This window comes from Canis lupus, chromosome 20 (genome assembly GCF_011100685.1).
Source record: "Canis lupus familiaris isolate Mischka breed German Shepherd chromosome 20, alternate assembly UU_Cfam_GSD_1.0, whole genome shotgun sequence".
Lineage (NCBI taxonomy): Eukaryota > Metazoa > Chordata > Mammalia > Carnivora > Canidae > Canis > Canis lupus.
In genome coordinates, this window is record NC_049241.1 from 4,330,104 (window position 1) to 4,354,703 (window position 24,600).

Genomic DNA, 24,600 nt, shown 5'->3' on the forward strand with positions numbered 1-24,600 from the left:
TTCCCCAGGCCTGCCTAAGGGAGCTGGGATAATGGCTGCCCAACCCCACAGGAGGACAGAAGCCACCTGACCAGGAAGCATGCTGACACTGCTGGCTCACCCGTCACCACCCCCAGGAAATGGTTTTCACCTAGCATCACTAGCATGCGGTTTCATTAGTTCTGATGCCCTAGCATGGAGGCAGAGTAAAAGTGTGAAGGTAAAAGGTAAAGTGTTAAGATTGACTTTGCAAATTCAGAGTAAAACCCTGGATCATGGCCTCAACCCCCACATCGACTTCTTGCCCCTTCTCCAGGATGTCTCACCCCACCTCTGGCCCCCAGGAAGGCCCCTCACGCACATGGGATGGGAGTAGCCTTTATGGAAGTCGAAGCCAGTGATGGCCTGCACACAGTCAATGTCCAGCTTGCGGGCCACGCGGTGCAGGTTGGGCAGGTTCAGTTGGACACAGCCGACAGGCATCATGCTGGGCAGGAAGAGGTACACATTCCCAAATTCATTCCGGGGGACCTGCAGGGAGTGGCATACTGGGTCTAGACAGCTGCAGGATGAAGTAGGCTGGTCCTGACCCCACCAGGCGCTGCTGCCCTTACCTTGCCGTCCACAGCCACGGGTGGCTGGTACTCCTCCGTCTGCCACTTGCCAAACAGGCCCAGGTCATTTTGGTCCTGCAGCTGGGGCTCGGCGAGGCGGGCTTTCCGGGCCCGGTTGGAATAGCCCTTCACCATCTAGGTCAGAGGGAACAGCCAGTTTTCAAAAAGACTCCCACTTCCTAAGCACTTACTGTGTGTACTGGGCACTATGCTGAGTGCTTTACACCTGTGGCCTCATTTAACTGCCACGATGAACCCAAGATGATGTGCTCCTTATCCCCTGTACAACTCCTAGTACCACCAGCAACTCGAGTACTGCTACCACTAGCCAACCCCTCAGAGTGCTCCCTGCCCTAGGCACTGTGCCCAGAGCTTCTGTGTGTTAACTCAGATAACTTGTCAACAAACCCAGCAGGTAGGTTCTAACACTGTCTCCACTGTACAGATGAGCAGCCTGGGAGGTGTAAACCATTTCCTACAGCACAGTCCTGAGGACCAGAGCCATGCTTTTACTGGCCATACCATGTCCTACACTTTCATCACTGATAGGGTAACTGGGACTCAGAGATGAAGTCACTTAAGTCCCATGGCCAGGTAAATGACAAGGCCAGGATTTAAATTAGTAACCACCCAGGTCATGTACCCTGGAAGGCACTGACACTTTGGGACCCCTCAGACATTCCCTGGTGATGTCTAGCAGCCACAATTGTCACTGAGGAGGACTAGCAAGCAGGCTTCATAACTGCTACAAAGAGGAGTGATCTGGGTGGGGCAGAAGATGGGCACTGGGCACACCAGCTGCCTGGAGGGTAGGGGTTAACAGGCTTCTCGTAAGGGATCACATACAGCCTCTATTCTATAACTTTTAAAAAACGTAAAATTTCTTGCATGATCTGAAAAATCCAACTTCCAAATTCCTCATTAAAGTAAGACATATTTGTATGCTTTTCTCTTCCTCCAGTCTTTCTCAAGCCAGAAAGGTCTACCCGGGATGCCTTTCCTGGGTGTGCACTCAGCAGCCCTTTGTGCCCATGCCTCTGCCTCCAGCGCGCCCCCCAGTGGTTACCTTGTAGGGCACTTCTCCCAGCCTCACCACGCGGGCTTGTTTCAGCCAGGTATCCCGGGAATGCAAGGTGTGCACGCAATCCCTGTGGGGGCCAACAGGAGGAGACACATGGCAAAGTCAGTTCACAGCTGGCTGAAGAGGCACCAAGTGCATGGATGTACACCTTACACCACCTCCCAGAAGGGCCTCCCAGAAGGGCTCAGCCCTTGATTCTCTCCTCAAGCCCTGTTCCTGAGGGAACCGTGGGACCTGCCTTCCCTGCTGAGCCAGGGAGCGCTCATCTCTTCCTCAGTTTGCAGCCTGAACTCTGGCTAGAGAGCAGGGTCCAATGAGCAAGGGCACCAATTTCCCTTCCAGTGTGGCCCTCCAGCTCCTGCCCCATCTGAGGCTGATTTTCAGCACAGTACTGTGCGCATGGGGTGCGTGCCTCCTCTGTGCCACAGCCTAGCAGGGTGACCATGCACAAGGCATTTTCCCTTCCTGACCCTCAGCATTGTCCTCTATTGAGGGATAATGAGCTGGGTCCTCTCTGCTTTGCCAGGCTGTGGGAGGACCACTTTCCAGGCACTGGAGCAGTGCTGCTCCGCCCACAGCATCCCTGTCCAGACAGGGACCTCCACCCATACTCCCTCAGCAGGCTGCACAGCTCTGATTGCCCAAAGGAGCAATTATGTCCTGGTCATGGTCTTCACACAGGAGAGGAGGGGCAAGTGGACACTGTCTGGACACGACAAGCAGAACAGCAGGGAAGTGGACACAGCCCTGTCAGAATAAATCTCAGCTTCTATCCACTTCGCACCTGTTAGGATGGCTATTATCAAAAAACCAGAAAATATGTGTTGGCGAGGGTGTGGAAAAATTGGAATCCTTGTACTCTGCTGGTAGGACTGCAGAACAATGCAGCCATTGTGGCATATAGTAGGTTAGATCTTCAAAAAGTAAAGGCAGAATTATCATTTGATCCAGCAGTTCTACTTCTGGGCATATACCCAACAGAAATGAAAGCAGAATCTCAAAGAGATATTTGTACACCCATGTTCACAGAAGCATTATTCACAGCGGTCAGAAGAGGAAGCTACACAGGTGGCCATCCACAAACACCGGTCGCAACACGACAAATACTATTTAATCTCACTTTTATGGGGTCCCTAAAAGAGTCGAATGCAGAAGACACAGAGCAGCATGGTGACTGCCAGGGGCTGGGGGAGGGATGGGGAGTTACTTTTTGATGGGGACAAAGGTTCATTTTGGGAAGATGAAAAACTTTTGGAGACGGCTGATGGGTTGGTTGTACAGTATGATCAACATACCTGACACCACTGAGCGGTATGCTTACAGATGGTTAAGTGGTAGACTTTATGTTACTACCCAACAAAAACCGTCTACCTCTAATGCTTTCTCCTAGGACTGACATGGTGGTGCCTATGGAGGGCTGCTCTTTCTTTCCACCAGACCGGCTCCCCCTCAGCCATCTGAGGAAGCCTCTGCCTTATGACTGCTACCTGGGCGTCCTCTACCCAGGCAGCTGGGCACGGGGAGCCTCTGAGGCCTCAGACTGTCCGTAACTGAGGCCCTGACCAGCACGACGCTTCCTGACATGGAACAGAAGGCCCTGCCACAGCCCCTGAACAGAGGGTGTAGGGTGAGTCAATGCAGGACGTCCCCACTAAGAGGACTCATATCACCTACCCAAGTGATTGCCTTGTTTTCTCTTTCTTCTCCAATTTATTAAAAACATCTACTCTATTTTTTGGCCTTTCATTCCAATGTTTCAAAAAATCACTTCTTTTAGTTCTTTCTTTCTATGGTTTTCTATCTTAAAAGTTCTGTTTCTAGGAGAACTGGTTGGCTTAGTTGGTTGAGCATCTGCCTTCAGTGCAGGTCATGATCCCGAGGTCTTGGGACCAAGCCCCACATCAAGCCCCACATCAAGTTCCCCCCTGAACAGGGAGAGTGCTTCATCCTCCCTCTTTGCCCCTCCCCCTGCTCGTGCTCTCTCTTTCAAACAAAATCTTAAAAAGAAAGTTCTTCTTCTTTATTTTTCCCCCTCACCCTAAATTGACATTATTAAAATATTTTGTTTTAGGGGCAAGTAGGTGGTACAATCAGTTAAGCATCTCTTGATCTCAGGGTCCTGAGATGGAGCTGGACGTCGGGCTTTGTGCTGGGACAGGGAGTCTGCTTGCAACTCTTTCCCTCTGCTCCACCTGTTCACATGCCCACATTGTCTAAATAAATAAATAAAACCTTAAAAATTTTTGTTTTAATTTTGTATATATTTTACATTCTTTTTCTAACTCTTATTCCCTTCCCCAGTTCTTTGGAATTTTTTTTTTAGTGTGGACAAAATATCCACAAAATATATCACCTTAACCATTTCTAAGTGCAATTCAGAGGCATTAAGTGTATTCACACTAAGTAACCGTCCCCATCATCCACCTCCAAAACTTCTCCATCTTCCCAAACAGAAGCTCTGTTGCCATTAAAACATCACTCACTTTAATTTTCATGATCATATCTCGTATTCCCTCCTTTTGTATATTTGTAACTTACATATTAGGGGTGTATTTTTTATTGCCCCATGTAAACTTTGTTGTACTTTTAATTCTTCCCCCATAACTTTTTTGTACCTGGTCTTTTTAAAAAGATTTTATTTATCTATTCATGAAAGACCCAGAGAGGGGCAGAGACTTAGGCAGGAGAAGCAGGCTCCCTGTGGGGAGCCTGATATGGAACTCAATCCCAGGATCATGACTTGAGCCAAAGGCAGACACTCAACCAAAGACCCAGGTGCTCCACACCTGCTGGTCTTTTAATCCTTGTTGTTTTCATCTTCAAGCTATAATACCTTCTACACACGCACCACACAGGATGGCGGGCACACACCATAAAGCTCATCATATTTGACTAAAGGGCTGATGTAAACAGCCCCTTGCCCTAGAAGGTTGCCAGTCCTGGGCCATCGGGAAGCCCACAAAGCCACTGGGCAGCCTCACGCACCTGGAGTAGACAGCTTCTCCACGACAGTACCCAAGGATGGCAGCTGTTTCAGGGTAGATGGCCTCGTATTTCAGGAGATGCCTCTTCAGGGCATACAGAGGGTGGTTCTTATATGTGCCAATGACCGTAGGCAAAGGTTGGCCCAGGTGTTTTGCCTGGAACTGCAAAGGCCAGAGAGACCATGCTGAGCATGGTTGGAAGAGGAGGTGAGGTCTGAGGCAGGCGACCCCTACACCACCATGTCAGGAAACAGTGGAGCAGAGGTTTCATGAGCAACAATGACCATAACATTGCATCTGCCGTATGGTACTAAGTAGGTTTTAGACACATTGAAAGCTACAGGAGCATAGAATCCTGTGGCTTGTGGCAACTCTGAAGAGTTACCTAACCTAGTCATTCTCAGTGCTCAGACACCCTGACCAGCCCTGGCAGGTCACTGCCCACTCTAGTCCTCAAGGAAGACATGCAGCTTTCTTCTGGAAGAAGGCCTCACCTCTCAGTGAGGCCATTGCTCTGCAACTTGGATCTAGCTGATCCTGGTCTCCCAGGAAACTCAAACGGGCCATTTGCACCATGTAACTCTTCTGACTCCACTGTCCCTAATACTTGTCTCAGCAGTTCTCTACGGATTCTGATTTCTCAGTGGGCAATTCCACTGTGGAATTCACATCCTGTTCACCAAGTTCTCCTGACCTTCCCCTGGCAGCTCTTCCAATACCCCCAGAAAATTAGCAAGCTCTGGCCAGGTGAGGTGGCAGGGGGCAGGAGCATGAACAACCTCCACTGCCAATACTTTCGTTAGTCAATTTTGACACCATCTGCACGATCCCCACTCACCCTGTCACTTCTAAGTAAAATGGACCAGGAACACTCCTGGAGCAGATTCTCAATGCAGAATGAACTGCCCCACCACGGGGAATGCTGAAGAAACCCAAGCTTCACCTGTCCTCACAAAGTGGGACTAATTCGTTGGTGAATCCAGGCAAATGCCGAGCTCCACTGAACACGACTGTCATGCACACGGAGCATGGGTCGGGGTGGGGGTGGGGGGTGGCGTCCCAGACACAAAGTACTGCTGTAGCAGCCTGCTTTCCAGGATACCCTCCCCAATCCCTTTCTTCCCAGATGACTCTTCTAGATCCAGGAAGGGATGTCTGTGTGTGTGCTTCTGAGAGTGTGCACGCAGGGGTGGGGTGGGGATACAGATGACCATTGCATTAATGACTTTTTCTTTCTTCCACTCAGTGCAATTTATGTGATTGCATAAAGTATTTAAAGTTCCCAATTTACAACTAGGAAACAACCTAAAAGTATACTGTATATAGCTTCGAAGCCAAATAGACATGGGTTCAAATACCAGGGCAGTTAATCTCTCAGCTCTTCCATTTTTAACTGGCAAATTAAGACAACAGTCATCCCAGGTCTATAGTGCTGTGATAATTACATAAGATCACACAGAAAGATGCCTCACACAGGGCCAGGCATATACAAGGTGTGCCAAGATGGGCCTTCAAGCCCATGGCAGCCGAGGCCTTACCTCTGAATCTTCCTTCTTCTCCCTCTCCACCAACAGGCTCTGGTATGGTCTCAAGGTCTCAGCCCACCACTTGGCATCAACCCGGCACTTGCGGGTCGCAGTCATCCAGGCTGGGTCGTACCTCTGGGTGACATCCCGGACCGAGCCATCACCGTCGATGCCCACCACGTAGGTCATGGGCTTGGTAGCATACTTGTAACAGGCCAGAGCCTGGCCCACCACACCATGCACACAGTCCACACACACCCACTTTTCCTCCTGCTCACAGAACACCTCTAGCCACTGGTCTACACCAGCTGCTTTCCTTCTTTCTGCCCCCTCACCATCACTGGAGATTTTCTTGCCTTGCTTACTCTTACTGCTTGAAGAGCTTGTGGATGCTGCTGGAAAACCGGGATGCTTAGAGGATCTTCCACTTTGGGTCCTGGAGTCAGTCCTGGACCCTGCCTTTGTCCTCTGGGGGCCTGGGGCTCTCCTCTGCCGGGGAAGGACAGGCTCAGAATCCTCATCAGATGAATGATGTGCTTCCCCACTGGAAAGCTCGAAGTCAGAGCCACTGCTGCCCTTGTCACTTGCGCTCTCTTCTTTATAAGACACCCTGGAGGCCACCTGCCGCTCTCGGCCATACCGACGTCTCTGGGTTTCCTCCTCTTGTCCTCCTGCCTTGCGCTCTTCTTCCCCACTAGAGGAGGGCTCTCTCCGTCTCTTCCCAACTGCAGCTGCCTTGCCCTTCTTCCCTTTGGCACTTGTACTGCCAAGGCCTTTAGAAGATGTGTCCTCTTGTCTGGTTCCTTTGCTGGTCTTAGGTTTGGTTTGGCCTTCTGCAACTGGGCTGGAAGTTTCCAAGGAGCTGCCAGGATCCTCTGCAGATCTCTCCGTGGTAGCTTTCTTTCCCTTAAACAATAGGAAATTTATCATGATATGATAGAAAGCCTATAATCTGCCAGGGCTAAGTCACTGGCTACAGAACCAGCATCCACAGATGTCCCCAACTCAGAGAGGGTCAGCTGGCAATCCTTTAGAAATATAAGAATGTATTCACAAAAATCTGTAGCATCTTAGATAAGTCACAGTGTAACTCTTTTCACTCTAGAGATTGGCCCAGGGAAAAGAGCACCAGAAACAGACAAGCCTGGGTTTCAACTCCAGTTCTGCTTCTCATTCATTAGGTGGTTTCAGTCAATTATACATTTAATTTACATTTTCTTAAATATTTATTTATTACGTACATATAAACCTCTGAGTCTTAGTTTCCTCAGCAATAATACCCACCTTGCACACAATGTGTCTTATGAACAAATATCGATACACTTAATAAACTTGCTTCATTAGCAGAATGAAATCCACTTCTGGACCACTAAGCTTCAGAGTGCTAAGCCTCCTGCTTAGATGATGGCAGAACCCAGAGTCCTTCACCCACTACTACTCCACATGGCCAAGGAGGAGGAGGATGCGGCCATTCTGCTGTCATACGGCACTAACCCATGGGGGACCCGGGACCTCTCTCCAGACCAGGTTTAGGCTGCTGGAGGCCCACAGGTGTCCTGTCTTCCCAACACAGGGTTGAGCATGACAGGCTCCCAGGGGCCCACACTCCATGAATATCAGCCCTTAAAGATAGTTTAATGACCAATTTTTTTTTGTTGGAAGTCTGATAATTTCTCCCTCCCCACCAAGCCAACCGCTGTCCAGGAGAACCCCACCTTTGCCGTAGGTAGCTTCAGAGGAAGTGGCTGCAAAGACAGCACCAGTCGGGTCGGGAGCTGCAGGGCCCGCAGGATCAATAAAAATATCTGCAGTGAAAAAGAATGACACATTTATCCTAAGGAAAAAACTGAGGATTTCGCTAATTCCACGTTGTTTGTCATGGTAGTTTTTTCTAACAGGGAAAAGTTAGAAAGGACCAAACAACAGGAGCCCAGAACCCTGCACACTATTAAAAATGATGCCGAAGAGATTTATCTTTAGAGAAAAATAAAAGAGAAGATGTTCGCTACATGGTAAAGGAAAAGAGAAGTCTAGTTTTTAGTGTGTAATGTTAATTTTTGTCAAAAAAAAAAAAAGCATATAAACATATACGTGTATTTGGAAAAGGACCTGTTTTGGGTTTATAGGTGTTCACAGGTAATTTTTTTTTCAGCTTACCTAACTCTTGTATTCAACAGGTGTTCGTACTTGTGGTTAAAATAAAAATAAACGAAAGACCACTTTGAGAAGAAAAAGTAGAAAACATCACCACCAGATCTCCAAATTCTATTCCGTTTACCATTTTCCCCACAAGGCTTTCTACTGGAGGCTGCAGTTCTAAAAATTCTGTTAACCTGTAAGGAGTGGAGCCTCCTCAGGGGAACAAATGTCCAAAACAGGGACAGTGATAAAGCACATGATCAAGATCTTCCCATGCAGACCTCAGAGTCTCAGGAATTACTGCAATGCCCAAAGAAGAGCGCAAGAAACAAGAGGGCAGGTTTACTGCAAAACACCGTGCTCTAGCAAAAAAAAAAATAATAATAATTAATTTTGCCTATTTCTTCTGGATTTGAAAGCAGCAGGGGATGAAAAAACATCAAAGAAGCCCAAATTGAGGGACACTCTACAAAATTCCTAAGCAGTATACTGAAAAGTGTCAAGATAGGAAGGACGAGGAAAAACCCAGAAACTGCCAGACTGAAAGAGTTGAAGGAGTCATGATGGCTAAACAAAATTAGAAGTAACTCATATGTCAACAGCCAAATGATTTTTAACGATGGTGCAAAGGCCATGCAATCCCCATTGAAAAACTTGTCTCTCCAACCAGTAGTGAAGATAACGACAACAAACAGCTGGAAGAATAGTCTCCTCAACATAGGGTGCCAGGACAACAGGATATCCTCATGCAAAAAGGATAGAGTTGAATATCGACCTCATGTCATATATAAACATTCACTCAAAATGGATGAAAAACCTACAAGTAAGAACTAAAACTGTAAAACTCTTAGAAGGAAACATACGGAAGATATGCTTTATGACCTTAGATTTGGCAATGAATTCTTAGATGAGACACCAAAAGTATAAGGAATAAAAGAAAAATAGAAAAAGCAGGCTTTACCAAAAGTAAAACTTGTGTGCAACAACAGACTTTCTCCAGAAAGGGAAAAGACAACCTCTGCAATAGGAGAAAATATGTGCACATCTGACAGGGGTATAGCATCTAAAATATAGAAAGAATTCTCACAACTAAATAACAAAAAGATAAAGAATCCAATTAAAAAATGGGGATACGGGCAGCCCAGGTGGCTTGGCAGTTTAGTGCCGCCTTCAGCTTAGGGTGTGATCCCTGAGTCCCGGGATTGAGTCCCACGTTGGGCTCCCTGGGTAAAGCCTGCTCTTCCCTCTGCCTGTGTCTCTGCCTCTCTCTCTCTCTGTCTCTCATGAATAAATAAATAAAATCTTTTAAAATAAAATAAAATAAAAAATTAAAAATGGGGATAGGATTTGAATAAGCATTTCTCCGAAGAAGAAATGGTCAATATGCACACAAGCACGATAACCATCATGAGCCACTAGGGAAATGTAAATCAAAGCCACCATGAACTACCACTTCATATCTATTAGGATGGCTGTAAGAAAAAAAAAAAAAAAGGAAAACACAGTGTTAGTGAAGATCTGGAAAAACTGGAGCCCATGTCCATTGCTGGTGGGACTGTAAAATGGTGCAGTTGCTGTGGAAAAGTCTGACAACTCTTCAAAAAGTTACACATAAAATGACCTAGCACTCCACTCCTGGGTATATACCCAAAAGAACTGAAAACAAGTACTCAAATAAATACACGTACACACATTTATGGGAGTACTCTTTACAACAGCCAACAGGTGGAAAGAGCCAAAATGTCCATCAACTAATGGATGCAAAATGTGGTCTATCCCTACAACAGACCATAAAAGGGAACAAAGTGCTCACATGCTACAACATGGTTGTATCTTGAAAACACTACGCTAAATGAAAGAAGCCAGACACAAAAGATCACATATGATACTTCGTCCTCATGAAACATCCAGAATACATGAATCCACAGGGACAGAACGCAGAATGGTGGGTGCTGGGTGCTTGAGGGAGCGGAGGATGGAGTGGAATGGGAAGTAACTATTTAATGGGCACATGGTATCCTTTTAGGGTGGGTAAAATATTTTGGAAATACACACAGGAACAAAGTTTAGAGGATAACACTCAACTATTAATGCTTGTCTCTGGGTGGTAGTATTATGGCAAAATTACTGGCCATGTCAGGTCTCTTAGACTTTTCAGAAAGAGGTAAGGGTGCCAATCATCTGGGCTTTTCAGGGCCAAGAAGTCTGGTCTCTTTCCCTAAACAAATAGAAAAGCTGGGATCTCAGGAGTATATATAATTAATAAGAATCTTTCAGGGATACAGCTATATTTCTACCTCTATTTCTGGTAGACAGTACTCTCCCCACTGCCCAGCTGCCGGCCAGTGTCACTTCTCAAATTGGAAGGTAAGGATATACGCTTTCTGATGGATTTCAGCAGTCAATGTTCAAAAAAGCATTTCCCTGGGACCTCTGAACATAATTTTTGAATAGTTAATGGAAACAATTCTAGAGCACCTGACCAAAAATTAAGTGCTTAATACTCCAGGACACCAAACAGTAGAAACAGTGCAGGCTTTCCATCCACATACTGGTCCTGGACCTGACTCCAGCGCTTACCAGCGGAATGACCCTAAGAAAGTTCTTTGGCCTCTCTGAGCATCAGAACCTATTTTTTATTTTATGAGGACTGAAAAAAGAAGAACACATAAAACACTGGAATGGTATCTTGCACATGACTGCCATGGTCATTACCTACTAAAAAATAGTGCTGCCAGGGGGAATCACTTACATGGACCAACTCTTCATCATCTCGAGCAGAGTAAATAGCAAACCTCCTTTCCAACGTAGTCTGTAGGCCATCTTGCTCGTTGGTTGAGAGGTCTGCATTAACTGTAAATGTACCAACAAACCTGGAGAGAAACCAGGTGTTCCCTCAGGGCAAAGAGGAATGCCCATTATTCTTTCACAGCCAAGAAAATCAGAAGGGAGAGTCTTGGAAGGGAATAGTGAGCCTCACCACCTCTGCTCTAATCTTCCCAAGTCTGTGTGGCTGACCCCGGCTCACCACTGAAGATCCCCGCAGACTTCACATCCCTGGGAGCCTTCCAGACCCCAGCTGCTACGTGCACCTACAGTCCCCAGCAGACCCTTTCCTAAGCACTCCTCATGCTACCCTGATAATCTGGGGTGGAGCTGTCTCCCGGCCAATATGGGAGGTCTTCCAGGGCAGAGATTGTGCCTGACGTTTCTCTATCCGCAATGCTGTGCCCAAGGCCCGACATATAGGATCCTCTCAGGGAAGGTCTGTGGAATTGACATGCCCCCAGCCTCTGAGAGTCGTAAGTCCTACAGTAGGGCTCTGCAGGAGGGGTCAGAGGACCATACCATTTCACCAGGTTTGACAGGTAGCCGGCGTCCACGTCTTGAGGTGGCACTCTGGTAAAGCGAGTTGGGACAATAGACAGGCCGATAGCAAGCAGATCTGGCTGGTTGCAGATGTTACTTCGATAGAAACCATTCGCCAGCAGGCACAACAGGTGAACCTGGGAAGAAGGGGAAGATGGTAGGCCAAGAACTAGAGGGGTTTTTGCTGCCAAACTGAGAAACACTTTATGGGCAGGAATTATTTGCTGTTATTTCAACACACAAGGAAGTAAAAATCCCAATGTTACCCATTTCCTAAGACTTTGTCTTTCACCCTATCTTCTCCTGAGATATAATCCTCAAAGATACAACCAAATCTCAAAATTGCACAACACAAACTTTTTTTTTCTAAGAGGACTTGTCTTTTAGATACATGCTGCAGACTTATGGATGACAGTCTACAATGTCTGAGATTTGCTCCAAAAAGATTGGGAGGAAAAGTAAGTAGGGGGAGAGAAGGGAGATGTGCAAACGCCGGTGATCGTCCAAGCTGGGGGAGGATGCGGGTTCACCACACCACTCTCCACCCTTCCCAGGGTGCCAGAACCCAGCCTCCTCCTCTCCAGACCCCACTGCCATCCCCCCACATGAGCTCCAACCACTCTCCAACCTCCAGAGATGGTCACGTGACTCCCCCTCCACCCCATCTTCTCCACAACTTTACATCCTTTTCCCTTCAAAACAGTCTGCCTTCCTCCCTACCTATGACCTCTCCATTTCAGTCAACAGCTCCGCTCTTCTTGCCTCATCTTGGAGTCAAATGAATTCTTCCCTTCCTCTCATCTCTACCGAGAGGTACAAGCAGCTATCTCAGGTGTTCCTCAAGGGCTCAGGGAGGCAGGTATCTCATCTCCTCATTGTCCTATGCTCATCTCACCTCCAGGTTTCTGCGGCTGCTGCAGACACCATCTCTTTCCCTGCCTGCCAGCTCTACCCACTCTGGCTGCCCACTACCAGTCAGAGGGACATCAAAGTGCCCTTCCCTCACTTAGCACAGGCCTCTATCGCACATCCCTCCAAGACGCAGACACACAGCTCGTCCTGCCATGCCCTCTGAAGTGAGCGAGGGTAGCATCCCCACCACCAATCTCTGTTGGACTTTGTTGTAAATAAAGCCACCTTCCTCAGCCACTAGATCCACACTGATCCTTTTCTTGGTCCTGAGTCTTGAATTTCCTGTTTTGAAGTCTGTCTTGTTCCATATGGGAGATCAGACGCTCCCTAATGGCAGGAAATGAGCTTTATATGAGTCTCTATCCCCACAAGGCCAAGTACCCTGCAAAGTCCATAATACCGTTCAGTAACTACCTGATGAAGTCAAAGCCGTGGTCTCTTCAGTGGAGATGGGAACTGAGGTTATGAAACAGGTGGAAGAAGAGATGGAGGGAGTGCACCACACCACCCTGCCTCGGCAGCGAGGACACTATCCCCTCGCCCCCCTGCCCTTACCTTGTGGGTGTCCTCACGGACTTCTTTACTGAAACGTTTCATCATCCTCCGGAGATAAGTCTCAAACTCCACTTTTATCCTTTCGCTGCAAGGCATATTGAAAAAATTGGGAGAATGAAGTGGGAGACTGACACCTGACCCCAGCTTCCAATTACCTTCTTTCATGTGTAACAGCTCGGGAATCACTATCCTTGTTTTCCTGCACAAGGCTGTGCCACTGGGGCCAATCTGCAAGCTGGCTACTCTCTGCAGACTTTTCTGGTCCTTCTCACCTGAACACGGTGGCTTGGGACATTCTCTACCCATCATGCCTCATGGACATGCTTTGAAGTGCACATCCACCAAGGAGTCTTGCCTGCCTGTCTGACCTCTCAATTCCTGATTCCCTCCTTAGCACCAGTATTTTTGGGTTAAACTGGCGCACATTCACTGGTATGCGCTGTTCTGCTGTAAAATCTCTTCCATGCCTATGTCCCATGCACCTGTAAGAAAACTTGATGCTTCCTGAATGACTTCTATCAACTCCTTCGTTCATGTCTAATAACATGCCCATCAAAGAGTGGTACTCTTTAGCCAATTAACCACCAGACATTGTGTTCCACGTTCCCAAGCCACCAGAAGTGGCAGTGGTCCTGGGATGGAATGGGGGCTCCCTACCATAGTGGGGCACTGCCTCAAATCGTGCAGTGTGACATAGTGCAAAAGCATGAGTGTCGAGTTGGCAGGAGAGAATTTAGATCTTGGCTCATCCACTTCCTGGCTGAGTGACTCCTGAAATGTTATTTAATTTCTCTGAGCCTCCAGGTCCTCATTCACACACTAAAGTTTATGTAAGATAATGGACAACTTGCAGAGCCCTCAGCACTTAACAGATACCCAATAGGTAAGAGTTTCTTCTTCCTATGTCCTCCCCTGCCAGAGAACAAACCAAGATTCTCGTTCAAGTCCGAAAAGTGAACCCAGGACTCTCACTGAAGGCTCCTGACCACTTTGATACTCAGCCCTAGTCTCCTCTGTGTTTCTCAAAAGCTTTCATTAAGTAGCAGCCCTTGCTGATTATTTGTGACTGGAATCTAGAGACAAGGGCCTAATCTTACCTTCTTTCTCTTGCTTTCGCCTGCTGGGGTGTTTCAATCTCTATCTCCACTGGTTTCACAGGCAGAACGGATTTAGAGAAGGCTGCATTTTCTCCCACATCACCTGGCACAGGCTCACCAAGTTCTAGTGATAATAATAATTTTTATTTTTTTAAAGATTTTATTTATTCAAGAGAGACAGAGAGAGAGAGGCAGAGACATAGGCAGAGGGAGGATCAGGCTCCCTGCAGGGAGCCCAATACAGAACTCGATCCCAGGACCCCAGGAACACAACCTGATCAAAGATGGATGCTCAACCACTGAGCCACCCAAGTGCCCCAATAATAATAATTTTTAAAAATCATGGGTGCCTGTGTGGCTCAGTCAGTTAAGCATCTGTCTTTTGATATTGGTTTGGGTCATGGTCTCAGGTCTTAGGATTGAGCCCCACATTGGGCTCTGTACTCAGTGGGGAGTCTGCCTGGGAGTCTCTCTCTCCCTCTCCCCTTCCCCTCCCCGCTAAAATAAATAAATCTTTAAAAAAAATAAATGAAATTTTAAAATCAGTAATAATAGGGGCACCTGGGTGACTCAGTTGGTCAAATGTCTAACTCTTGGTTTTGGCTCAGGTCATGATCTCAGGGTTGTGGGATCAAGCCCCACATCAGGCTCTGTGCTCAGCATGGAGTCGGCTTGAGATTCTCTCTCCCTCTCCTTGTCCACATGCACACATGTGCACACACTCTCTCTCAAAATAAATAAAATCTTAAAAAAAAAAAACAGTAATAATTATTACATTAGCTTTCGTATTAAACAAAATGGAGGTTCTGATGGGATGGAGTTAGGAACAGATCCAAGGTAGAAGACCCATATTCGTACCATGCTTTGAGTACCTCAAAAATGTCACAGACTAAGCTGTTTTACATTTCTTATCTAACTTGAATAGCAACCCAGAGAAAGAGCCCTTAGAGCAGGAAACTGAGGCACAGGGATATTGAACTGAGTTAGATCCAGAACTCTGGTATCAAGGAGCTGATGCTCATGAGTGTTTTAGTAGACTTAGGCTTTCTCCAAGAAAAAAAAAAAAAAAAAAAAGCCAAATAAGAACAATTTCCTATTCTCTGTATTACTACAATAACGCGTATCATAATTTGCTTTGTATACAGGCATGACTCAGGGGCCTTCCAGCCCCAATCACAAACTTATAATAAGGAACACATCTTTTTTAAATCTCTTTACCTTCTATATCACTTGTAAAGCACAGTTAAAATAAACTGAATTCAGAGCTGGATTTGTGAACTTCGTAAGCAAAGACCCTTTTAAAGAGTCTCTAGGTCCAGAAGCAATGACACCCCATTGGCAATGAACACACCTAATGTCAAGATCTGGTTTACTACATACCAGTCCCTACTAAAATGAGCCAGGGCTTTCTGGAGAAACAAAAGCTGTTACACATCTAGAGCAAGAAGAGTATAGGGTGGACCTGTAACACCCTTGTGCCAGAAAACCAGAATGTTCTCAAAAACAAATGAGACCATGTCAAATAGTAGGGTAGTTGGCTTAAAGGGGCTCCCACTGGGACAACTTGAAGATCAGAAAGCATAGTGATAATAACTGATAAATTATCAATTTTTAAATATCTTTAAGTGATACTCAAAATAAATACAATTCTTAAAAGAGAGAGCTCTTCTTTACACATCAAAGTCAACTGATAAATGCATATGAGATGAGAGAATTGGAATATTCCATTCTGGAATACTCAATGTAATAATCTCTGATTCAGTAAAGATCCATGCATAATAAAAACCATTAAATAAAAAGTTGTTTAGAATAAATAAGATGTTCACACAGAATCAGAGTACAACCTAAGAAGGTTAATTACAGCGGGAAAACATGCCTTTATATTGTCACAATCTGGCAGTACCACATGACGTGCTCAAACTTAGCAACACTAGTAGAGCAACCTGATGTGAGGTGCCTCTTAATGGATGCAGTATGAAGTACAAAGCTGTGAAGTATTCTTGCCCCAAAAAAAGTTTAGGGGCACCTGGGTGATTCAGTCGGTTAAGTGGCTATTGGCTCAGGTCATGAGGTCGTGATCCCAGGGTTCTGGGATCAAGCCCTGTTTTGGGTACCCTGCTCATCAGGAAACCTGCTTCCCCCTCTCCAACGCTTGTGCTCTCCTGCTCCCTCTCTCAAATAAATAAATAAAATCTTAAAAAAAAAAAAAAAGTTTAACCTAAGTTCAATCAAATTTGAACTTACAGTTTGTAAGAAACCAGGGGATAGTGAAACATCCTCAGATGCCTGTTTATCAGACAAAACTAGAGTATGAGACATCCTACAAAGGAAAAGGCCAAAACTTCAAAAACAGCAGTTCTACAAAAAGCAAAAAAAGATGCTGGATGGGGTGCACTGTTCTAGACTATAGGAGACTAAAGAGGTGTAACACACTTTGATTAGATCCTGGATTAGAAACAAACAGCTATGAAGCATATTTTTGTAACAATTAGAGACTTTTCATTTTTTTTAAGTGTGAAAATATTTATCATGCAGGAGGTGGTCTTATTCTCAGGAAATGCATGAAAAGTGCCAGGATGTCTGCCGTCTTACTTTCACACTGTGCACATTGTGTATCTGGAGAAAGATACATTCACTATGGCAAATGTTAAAATTACTGAATCTAGGTGAAGAGTCAATGTGCTAATTTTAAATTGGTTTGTAGGTTTTCAAAAACCATTTCAAAATCAAAAGCTGGGATGAAGTCAAGCTAGACAGAAGAAATCAGAGATGATAACATTAGCTGCCATTTACTGTAAGTACAGGATGCTTTAGGCAGATTACATTCCAAACCTTTCCTCCCCCACTATAATCCTGGGAGTCTACCCTGTGAACAGCTCACGGTGAGCCTTCAGTGCTTACTGTTGTGCTTACTGTTATTGTGAAATAACAGCTCTGACAGGTGGATTTTCTTGTTCACACAGCTATACAAATGCTAAGACGGGGCTCTGAACCCAAATCTCACTACTCTTAAAACCTGTGTGCTTCCTACGAAATGATGCTGCCTCCATCTCGTGATCTAACCACTGACAGCCAAAAGGGGAAGAAAATACACACCCTTCTTTGGTAACCTGGTCATGAATTTTTCCTTGCATGGAAAGCAAGTCCTTACCACAACCTTATTTGGTGGTACTTAGTTTCAAAAGGAAACGAGATTGCAACTTAGTGACATGACTCCCAGCCGACTCAAATGGAAAAACAGGATCACATAGCTCTTGTACCTTCTACCTCTTCCCATTCGTCTTCACTCTCTTCCTCATCATCTTCCTTCACAGCTGCCTTTGTCCACAGCAGCCTCTCTCTGTGAAGGGTGTGCCTTCTTCCGAACACTGGCGAAGTCCCTGTGTAAAGATCATAGCAGGGAAGGTGAAGAAGGCTCACACGTCCTAGTGCATTCAAGCTAAGTGGAATTCTAAGGACTCCTTCTTCGACTGAGAACCTATGACAATTATTTAAAGATAATATGTGAACTCTGAGCCTCATTCCCTCCATCACTGGTGCGTCTCAAGGGCTCAAGACATGCTCTGATCATCAGTCTGACACTAGACGTGCCTTTAACAGAAGGAAGGCAATGAACCCACAGCCTAGAGCTGTGTGAGGGAAAACACAGCTGTGTCTGGAAGTGTGGTACAGGAAAACTTAGAAGAAACCATAATAATATGAGTTTCAGAAGTAAAAGCTGTGGGGTGCCTGGATGGCCAGTGGTTGAGCATCTGCCTTTGGCTCGGGGCATGATCCCAGGGTCCTGGGACCAAGTCTCATGTCGGGCTCCCTACAGGGAGCCTGCTTCTTCCTCTGCCTGTGTCTCTGCCTGTGTCTCTCATGAATAAATAAAATCTTAAAAAAAAAAAAAAGTAGAAGCTATGAAATCTATGTGTATACACAGGCAGGTAGACAACACAGTGAAAAGGCAATTTGGGGCCTGGCTGGCTCAGTCAGTTAAGTGCCTGCCTTCAGCTCAGGTCATAATCCCAGGGTCCTGGGATGGAGCCCTGCATCAGGCTCCCTGCTCAGCAGGGAGTCTGCTTCTCCTTCTCCCTCTGTGCTTGCTCTCTCTCAAATAAATAAAATAAAACCTTTATAAAGAATAAAAAAGTAGAAGGAATTCACATTTGCTGATGGTCACATGACTGTTTCCTCCCACCTCCATGATGTAAGTAGACAGAAGCTGGTAGAAATTTAACCTTACGGTATGTGGGGATGTGTCCATACACGAGTACGTCACAAACAATACCAAAAGTACTGATACCTAGCTAGTTAAGTAGGTCACTACACAGATAAACAGCTAGCTGAATATTGGCTGAAGATGAAGTGGTTACTGATACGTAATCTATTTTTGCTATTTCATATGCAAAATGTGTTTAGAGCAGTTACTTTTTTTTTTTAATTTTTATTTATTTATGATAGTCACAGAAGAGAGAGAGAGAGAGAGAGGCAGAGACACAGGCAGAGGGAGGAGCAGGCTCCATGCGCCGGGAGCCCGACGTGGGATTCGATCCCGGGTCTCCAGGATCGCGCCTCGGGCCAAAGGCAGGTGCTAAACCGCTGTGCCACCCAGGGATCCCTAGAGCAGTTACTTTAAGCTTCTGTGAGGTTTGAGGTGTATTCTCAGTGAGACCATCACCTAAAATTTCAGCTCAGACAAGTAAAATCCTGTCTTTAGCTCTAAAAATACACGCACTCCCCTTCAGCAGACCACTTTCAGCACCACAGAAACAAAAATTTCTCCTTAGGATAAATGTAGTGGAAATGTCCACGGCTACAGGTTTGTCTGCAAGTCGACTCTCAACCGAGAGGGAAGGGAGGGCCGCAGAGCTTTAAGTAGCAGAATCCTGGTCTATGTGTGTGGATTTCTCTGGAGAAAGAACTCAACTGGTAGGGAGAAGCAACTGGGCAGGAGGAAGCTCTGAGGTATGCATTCTCAGGAAAATAAAGGAAAAGAGATGACCTGAGTGCAAAATTTCCACACTTCCTCATGCTCCTGCGTACTGCTGCCCCCTCCTGGGCTCCTTTCCTCTGTGAGGACTGCAGAAAAGCCAGGACTAAGATGGAAGATTGGTTTCTGAAGGCACTACTACCTCTTTGTTCTTCCTTTCTTGACCACTCCCCCACACACAACCTTCCTAGGAGATAGACGATCAAGTGTTCACTTAGCTCATATTTACTGTTCACCCTGTATTACTATGCATGTTCATTCAACCGCAAAAATCCTTGTTTCGTTTCTGCCAAATAAAAGGCCCTGCCCTAGATGCCACAGGGCATACAAAAATGAACCAGGCATGGTTCCAGGCCTCAGACAGCTTGCAGGGTAGTAAGCAGGGGACGTGGCAAGATACAAGTAAGTGCAAGAACTCAGAGGAGGCAAAGGGGAAGGATCAATGAAGGCTGTCAAGTGGATGGACTGTGATCCACATCTTCTAGGTGGAAGAAAGCATTCCAAGTAGAAGGAAGAATGAGCACAACTCATTCTTGATGTGCCCCGTATGAGCATGTGGCAAGTGAGTGACCAGAAGTCTAGCCTGGGGGGAGCAGAGTGAACCTGAGGAGAGCAGTCCAAAAGAAAGCTGGAACGGCCAGCCAACAGTTTATGTTTGTGGTACCTTTGTGCAGTAGAAAGAGCACTGGACCAGGAGTCAGAAGGCCTAAATCTCAACTGGTTTTTGCCACCATCTTGCTGTGTAACCACAAACAAATCACTTTCTGCAAGCTGTCATATCATCTGAAAAGTTTGGGAGGTAAACTGTAAAACAGCTGACCTTTGAATAATGTGGGGTTGGGGCACCAACCGCTTGCACAGTCAAAATTCTGCACAGAACTTTCGAATCCCCAAAACTGCTAACTACTACTAGGCTACTATTGATTGGAAGCCATACCAGTAACATACAGACGATTAACACATATTTTATATACTATATGTATTATATACCGCATCCTTACAATAAAGTAAGCTAGAGAAATGGATGTGTTATTTTTAAAAATCACAAGAAAAACTATACCTACAGTGCTTACTGTATTTATCCAAAAAAAAAAAAAAAAAAATCCACGTATAAGTGGACCTATGCAGTGCAAACCTGGTTATTCAAGGGGCTACTTTAATTGCTAAGAAGAATCTTACTAGTGGTCTGAGCTCCAGCTGGAAGAGTTTAAAGACCCCATCTTTAGCACAGACCACAGTGAGGAGAAAGAGCAGGTGTTAGGACTCACACTTCCGAGGGCAGCAATCCAGACCTGGCTGGAAGCTTGTCAGCCATCTCACCTGAACTCCTCCCCGTCGCTGAGGGCTTCATCCTTCACAATTTTGGGGTTTTCAGATTTAACAGACACCTTGGCCACTTTCATTTTGGCTGGACTGTGGGCAGGGCCCCCAGGACCACTGCAGCCTCTCTTCCGCTTTGCTCGTGAGACTTTGGAGAGAAGGCTCCTCTTTAGAGGTTTCTCATCTTCTGAGATATCTAGATGACCACACAGAACACGAGATTAAGTGACACAGGAAAGGTGGAGGCAGTGTGCTTTCACGGGCAGGTGATGAAAAGCCCCCTTCTGTCACCTCCCTCCAGATCACATCCCCATCACCGGGTCACCGTCCCCATTTGTTCAACAACTAGCTTATAGCCTCCTCATGCCTCTAACCCAGTTTATACCCTGTGCTCACAGTAAAAACCGGCTTCTTTTATCAGTGTCGTATTCTACTCCTCCTGGGATTACAGACTGCCACATGACTCCAATAAAATCTAGCTTCCAAATCTCAAATTTCAGCTAATAGCCGGGAAGGAAAAATACATCAATCTGCTAATTAACACCCTGCTTATTTATTACCTGCTGAGACTAGTTATTTTAGGAATAACCCACTATTAAGTGAAATGTTGAGTTCATAAGCATGTCCAAGTTTTCCACAACCTTACTACTACTACTAATCCATGCTTCTGCCATCTTTCAAAACCAAACCTTGCTCAAAACATACTTCACGAAACCTTTCCAATCTAACCCAAAAAAGTATACTCATACACCAACCATCTCAGCAAGTTTAGGGTTGGAATAAGACAGTAGTAATTTAAAAATACCTTTATTTTCTTAGAATAATTATTATTGGTTTTTGTTAAAGGGAAATTTTTAAAGTGCACAAGCTGCTGGCTTTAGCTAAATTAGGGCATCTGAAGATATGGTCTGTTCCTTGGAAAGTTAATAAATCAATTAACACAGCAGGGGAAGGTATCTTCTATTTTGCAAATATATCCATAAGAATAATCCTGAATCTAAAATAACGCATCTTCCTTTGCCTTTGCATGACTCTGCTTCAGTTAATTTTGGAAAAACAAAAATACTTTAGATTTTAAGGTTCCAAAAGGAGCAGCAGTATTAACCTAATATGAGATTGATTCCTTTCTTTTTTTTTTCATTCATTCATTCATTCATTTTAAAGATTTTATTCACTTATTCATGAGAGACACAGAAAAAGCAGACACAGGCAGAGGGAGAATCAGGCTCCCCACAAGGACCCTGAAGCGGGACTCAATCCCAGGACCACGCCCTGAGCCGAAGGCAGGCGCTCAACCACTGAACCACCCAGGTGTCCCTGATTCCTTTCATTTATGGTTTGTCCTACTAACTATGGATAAATACTTATATTCCCCATGAATATACTTTTGCATGGAGAAACGCTCTCCCTTTTGATCTAAATAAAATAAACATTTTAATAAATTCCTCATGATAGAGGGACATTTGTTCTAACACTAATTAAAATCACTGATTTTCAAGTTCAGTTTCCTTAGAATATTTTACAAAACGTATGCATCCTCATGTTTTAAACATTTTAATGGAAACACAAAAAATTTCAAAATTCTTTAGAATCTGGAGACACTTATTCCAAGGCCAGAAGCTGCCTACAGTTTTATGACTTGACAGATTGAGTAGGATGGCCTTGAAATCAGGATTTTTGGGTTACTTTTAACGCTTTTTAGCCTTCTATGAATAGATGTGAAACAAAGACATGTAACACTTCATTTTTGCTAATCTAAAAACACAGGTGGGAGGATACTTCAAAAGCACCGTGTCTTCCTCACCAAACTTACTTGGTTGATTCAAAAGCACAACCGTGTATTTTTGTGCTTTGAAGAGAGGGTTAGAAGAGTTAAAAGGGGGATAAGAATGGAAACAAAAAGATTTCCATAGTATAATTTTCATACAGTAATTCCCCCTCATCTGTGGTTTCAGTTACCTGTGGTCAACTGGTATGTGGAAGCAGGTAATCTTCCTTCCGACAAACTCCTGAATGTCAACAGTAGCCTAAGGCTATATCACAAAGCCTAAGTCATTCACCTCAACACTAGGCATTTTATCACCTCACATCACCATTAGAATTAGAAGGCTGAGTACAGAACAGAAACATATTTTGAGAAAGTGAACATATTCATTCATTTTACTACAGTATATTGCTTTAACTGTTCTATTTTACTATTGTCGTCAATCTCTCATTGTGCCTAATTTATCAATTAAACTTTATCATAGATATGTATATAGAAAAAAGGCATAGTACATGTGGCATTCAGTACTACTTGCATTTCAGACATCCACTAAGGATGGGGGAGGTCTTGGAATGTATCCCTGAGGATAAGGAGGAGGCCACTGCAATACCCTCAAATTTTAAAAATCTGAATGCCCAACCATGACATAATCATTATGTATACATACTGAAATATAATTCAGTCATCTTTTAAGACAAAGGAAAGTGACATATGATAAAATGCTAAGCATGCAACATTGTTCTTACTGTAGGATTTCTACTTAGAAAAACAAACTAGAATGAAATAAAACATTATTTCTGGATAGTAGAAATACAGGTTACTTTTTTTTAATTATTATTATTCTTTACTTTTTTGGTTACCAGAGAATCCAGAGGCTATTTTCTAGGACTCTCCAAGATCTAGAGCCACCTAAACAGTCTCCTTATGCTCAATATGATAATTTCAGAAGGGTAGGAATTATCACTTTGGCCTGCTTGGCCTTCTACTGAGATTTTAAAATACCTGCTTAAAATGGCCAGTGGCATCTCATAGCAATTAGAATAAAATACAAACTCCTTAACTTGGTCTCCAAACTAATAGTCCTGCCTACCTTTCCCACCTCAAATCCTACCACTCTCCCCTCACTCACTGAGGCCAGCCAACCGGCCAAGCTCATTTCATTTCTCCCTAAGTCTTCAAACTTAATGATTCCTCTGCCTAGAACTCTTCCCTCAGAACCTCCTTTGAATAGCTCCTTCAGGACATTCAGTTATTCGTTCAAAATATCACCTCCTCAAAAAGGCCTTCCTTGACCACCAATTCTGACTTAGCCGCTTCTTCCCCACCCCGTCAGTGTTTCTACCTCTTTTACTCTTTTCATAAAATCCTCATCACCGTGTGAATTTACTTAACGTATTATTGTCTTATCCTACCAACCCCTCCCCACAGACATCATGAGAGCAGGGACCTTGACTGTCCTGTTCACTACTAGAATTTTAGCACCTAGAACAGTCCCTGGAAATAGCAGGTGCTCAGTAAATACTGGCTGAAGGAATGAATGATTCATTTCAATGAAAGCATTAACACAAAGAAGAAACATGAGGAAATTAGAGATGCCCTAACAGAAACAAGGAAATAATGTAGAAAACTGTTTTCTTTGTCCCAAAATGCTGAATGCAGCCAAGTGTCACCTTCTTTAGCATGCACAGAGGTGCTGTCAGAAACAGCACTGAGAGTCACTGAATCAGTGTCAACTGTAGCCCAAACCACAACCAGATTTTTCCTCCCTCCAACCACAAGAAAGATTGTAACTCTTCCTGGGAAGCTCCTTGGGAACTTACTGGTAGCTCCTGTAGCTGAGTTTGAGTGAAGCTTGAGTAAATTTGCATCCTTACCTACACCTAGGGTGAACTGCTATAGGCTAGCCCATCTGATTACCTGACATGGACCATGGCAGGAGCAGTTATCTCACTGAAAATTCACAACCACCCTGAAAAACAGTATTATGTTTCAGAGATGATGTTCAGAGAGGCTAAATTATTTGTGCAAAATAATTTATGCAACTGCATATTAACAGCTAAGTGTTGAAGCTGCACCAACCTGGCATCCACATAAAGTGTTCAGCTACAAGGAATGGTACCCAGGCAGGCGGAATTTCCCATCAGATTACAACTATTAATTTTTGAACTGCCACATATTCAGAATACATTCCTTCTGACTGGAATAAAAGCCCCTTTCACAGCCAGTTGCTGAAATGTTACTCACTGTTAAAGTCGCAGATCAAACGTAACTCCTTCAGAGAGCA

The 24,600-nt window shown here is 44.8% G+C and overlaps 1 protein-coding gene across 1 annotated transcript in view; it reads right to left on the reverse strand.

Moving 5' to 3' along the window:
- XPC (XPC complex subunit, DNA damage recognition and repair factor) overlaps positions 1-24,600 on the reverse strand; it is a 29,204-nt gene that overhangs the window by 2,911 nt on the left and 1,693 nt on the right. Inside the window, 13 exon segments of the mRNA XM_038565532.1 lie at positions 341-510; positions 594-728; positions 1,660-1,741; positions 4,660-4,820; positions 6,197-7,090; positions 7,900-7,989; positions 11,076-11,196; positions 11,672-11,829; positions 13,160-13,244; positions 14,257-14,380; positions 17,517-17,562; positions 17,564-17,636; positions 20,552-20,747. Coding sequence (XP_038421460.1) covers positions 341-510; positions 594-728; positions 1,660-1,741; positions 4,660-4,820; positions 6,197-7,090; positions 7,900-7,989; positions 11,076-11,196; positions 11,672-11,829; positions 13,160-13,244; positions 14,257-14,380; positions 17,517-17,562; positions 17,564-17,636; positions 20,552-20,747 — 2,335 coding nt within the window.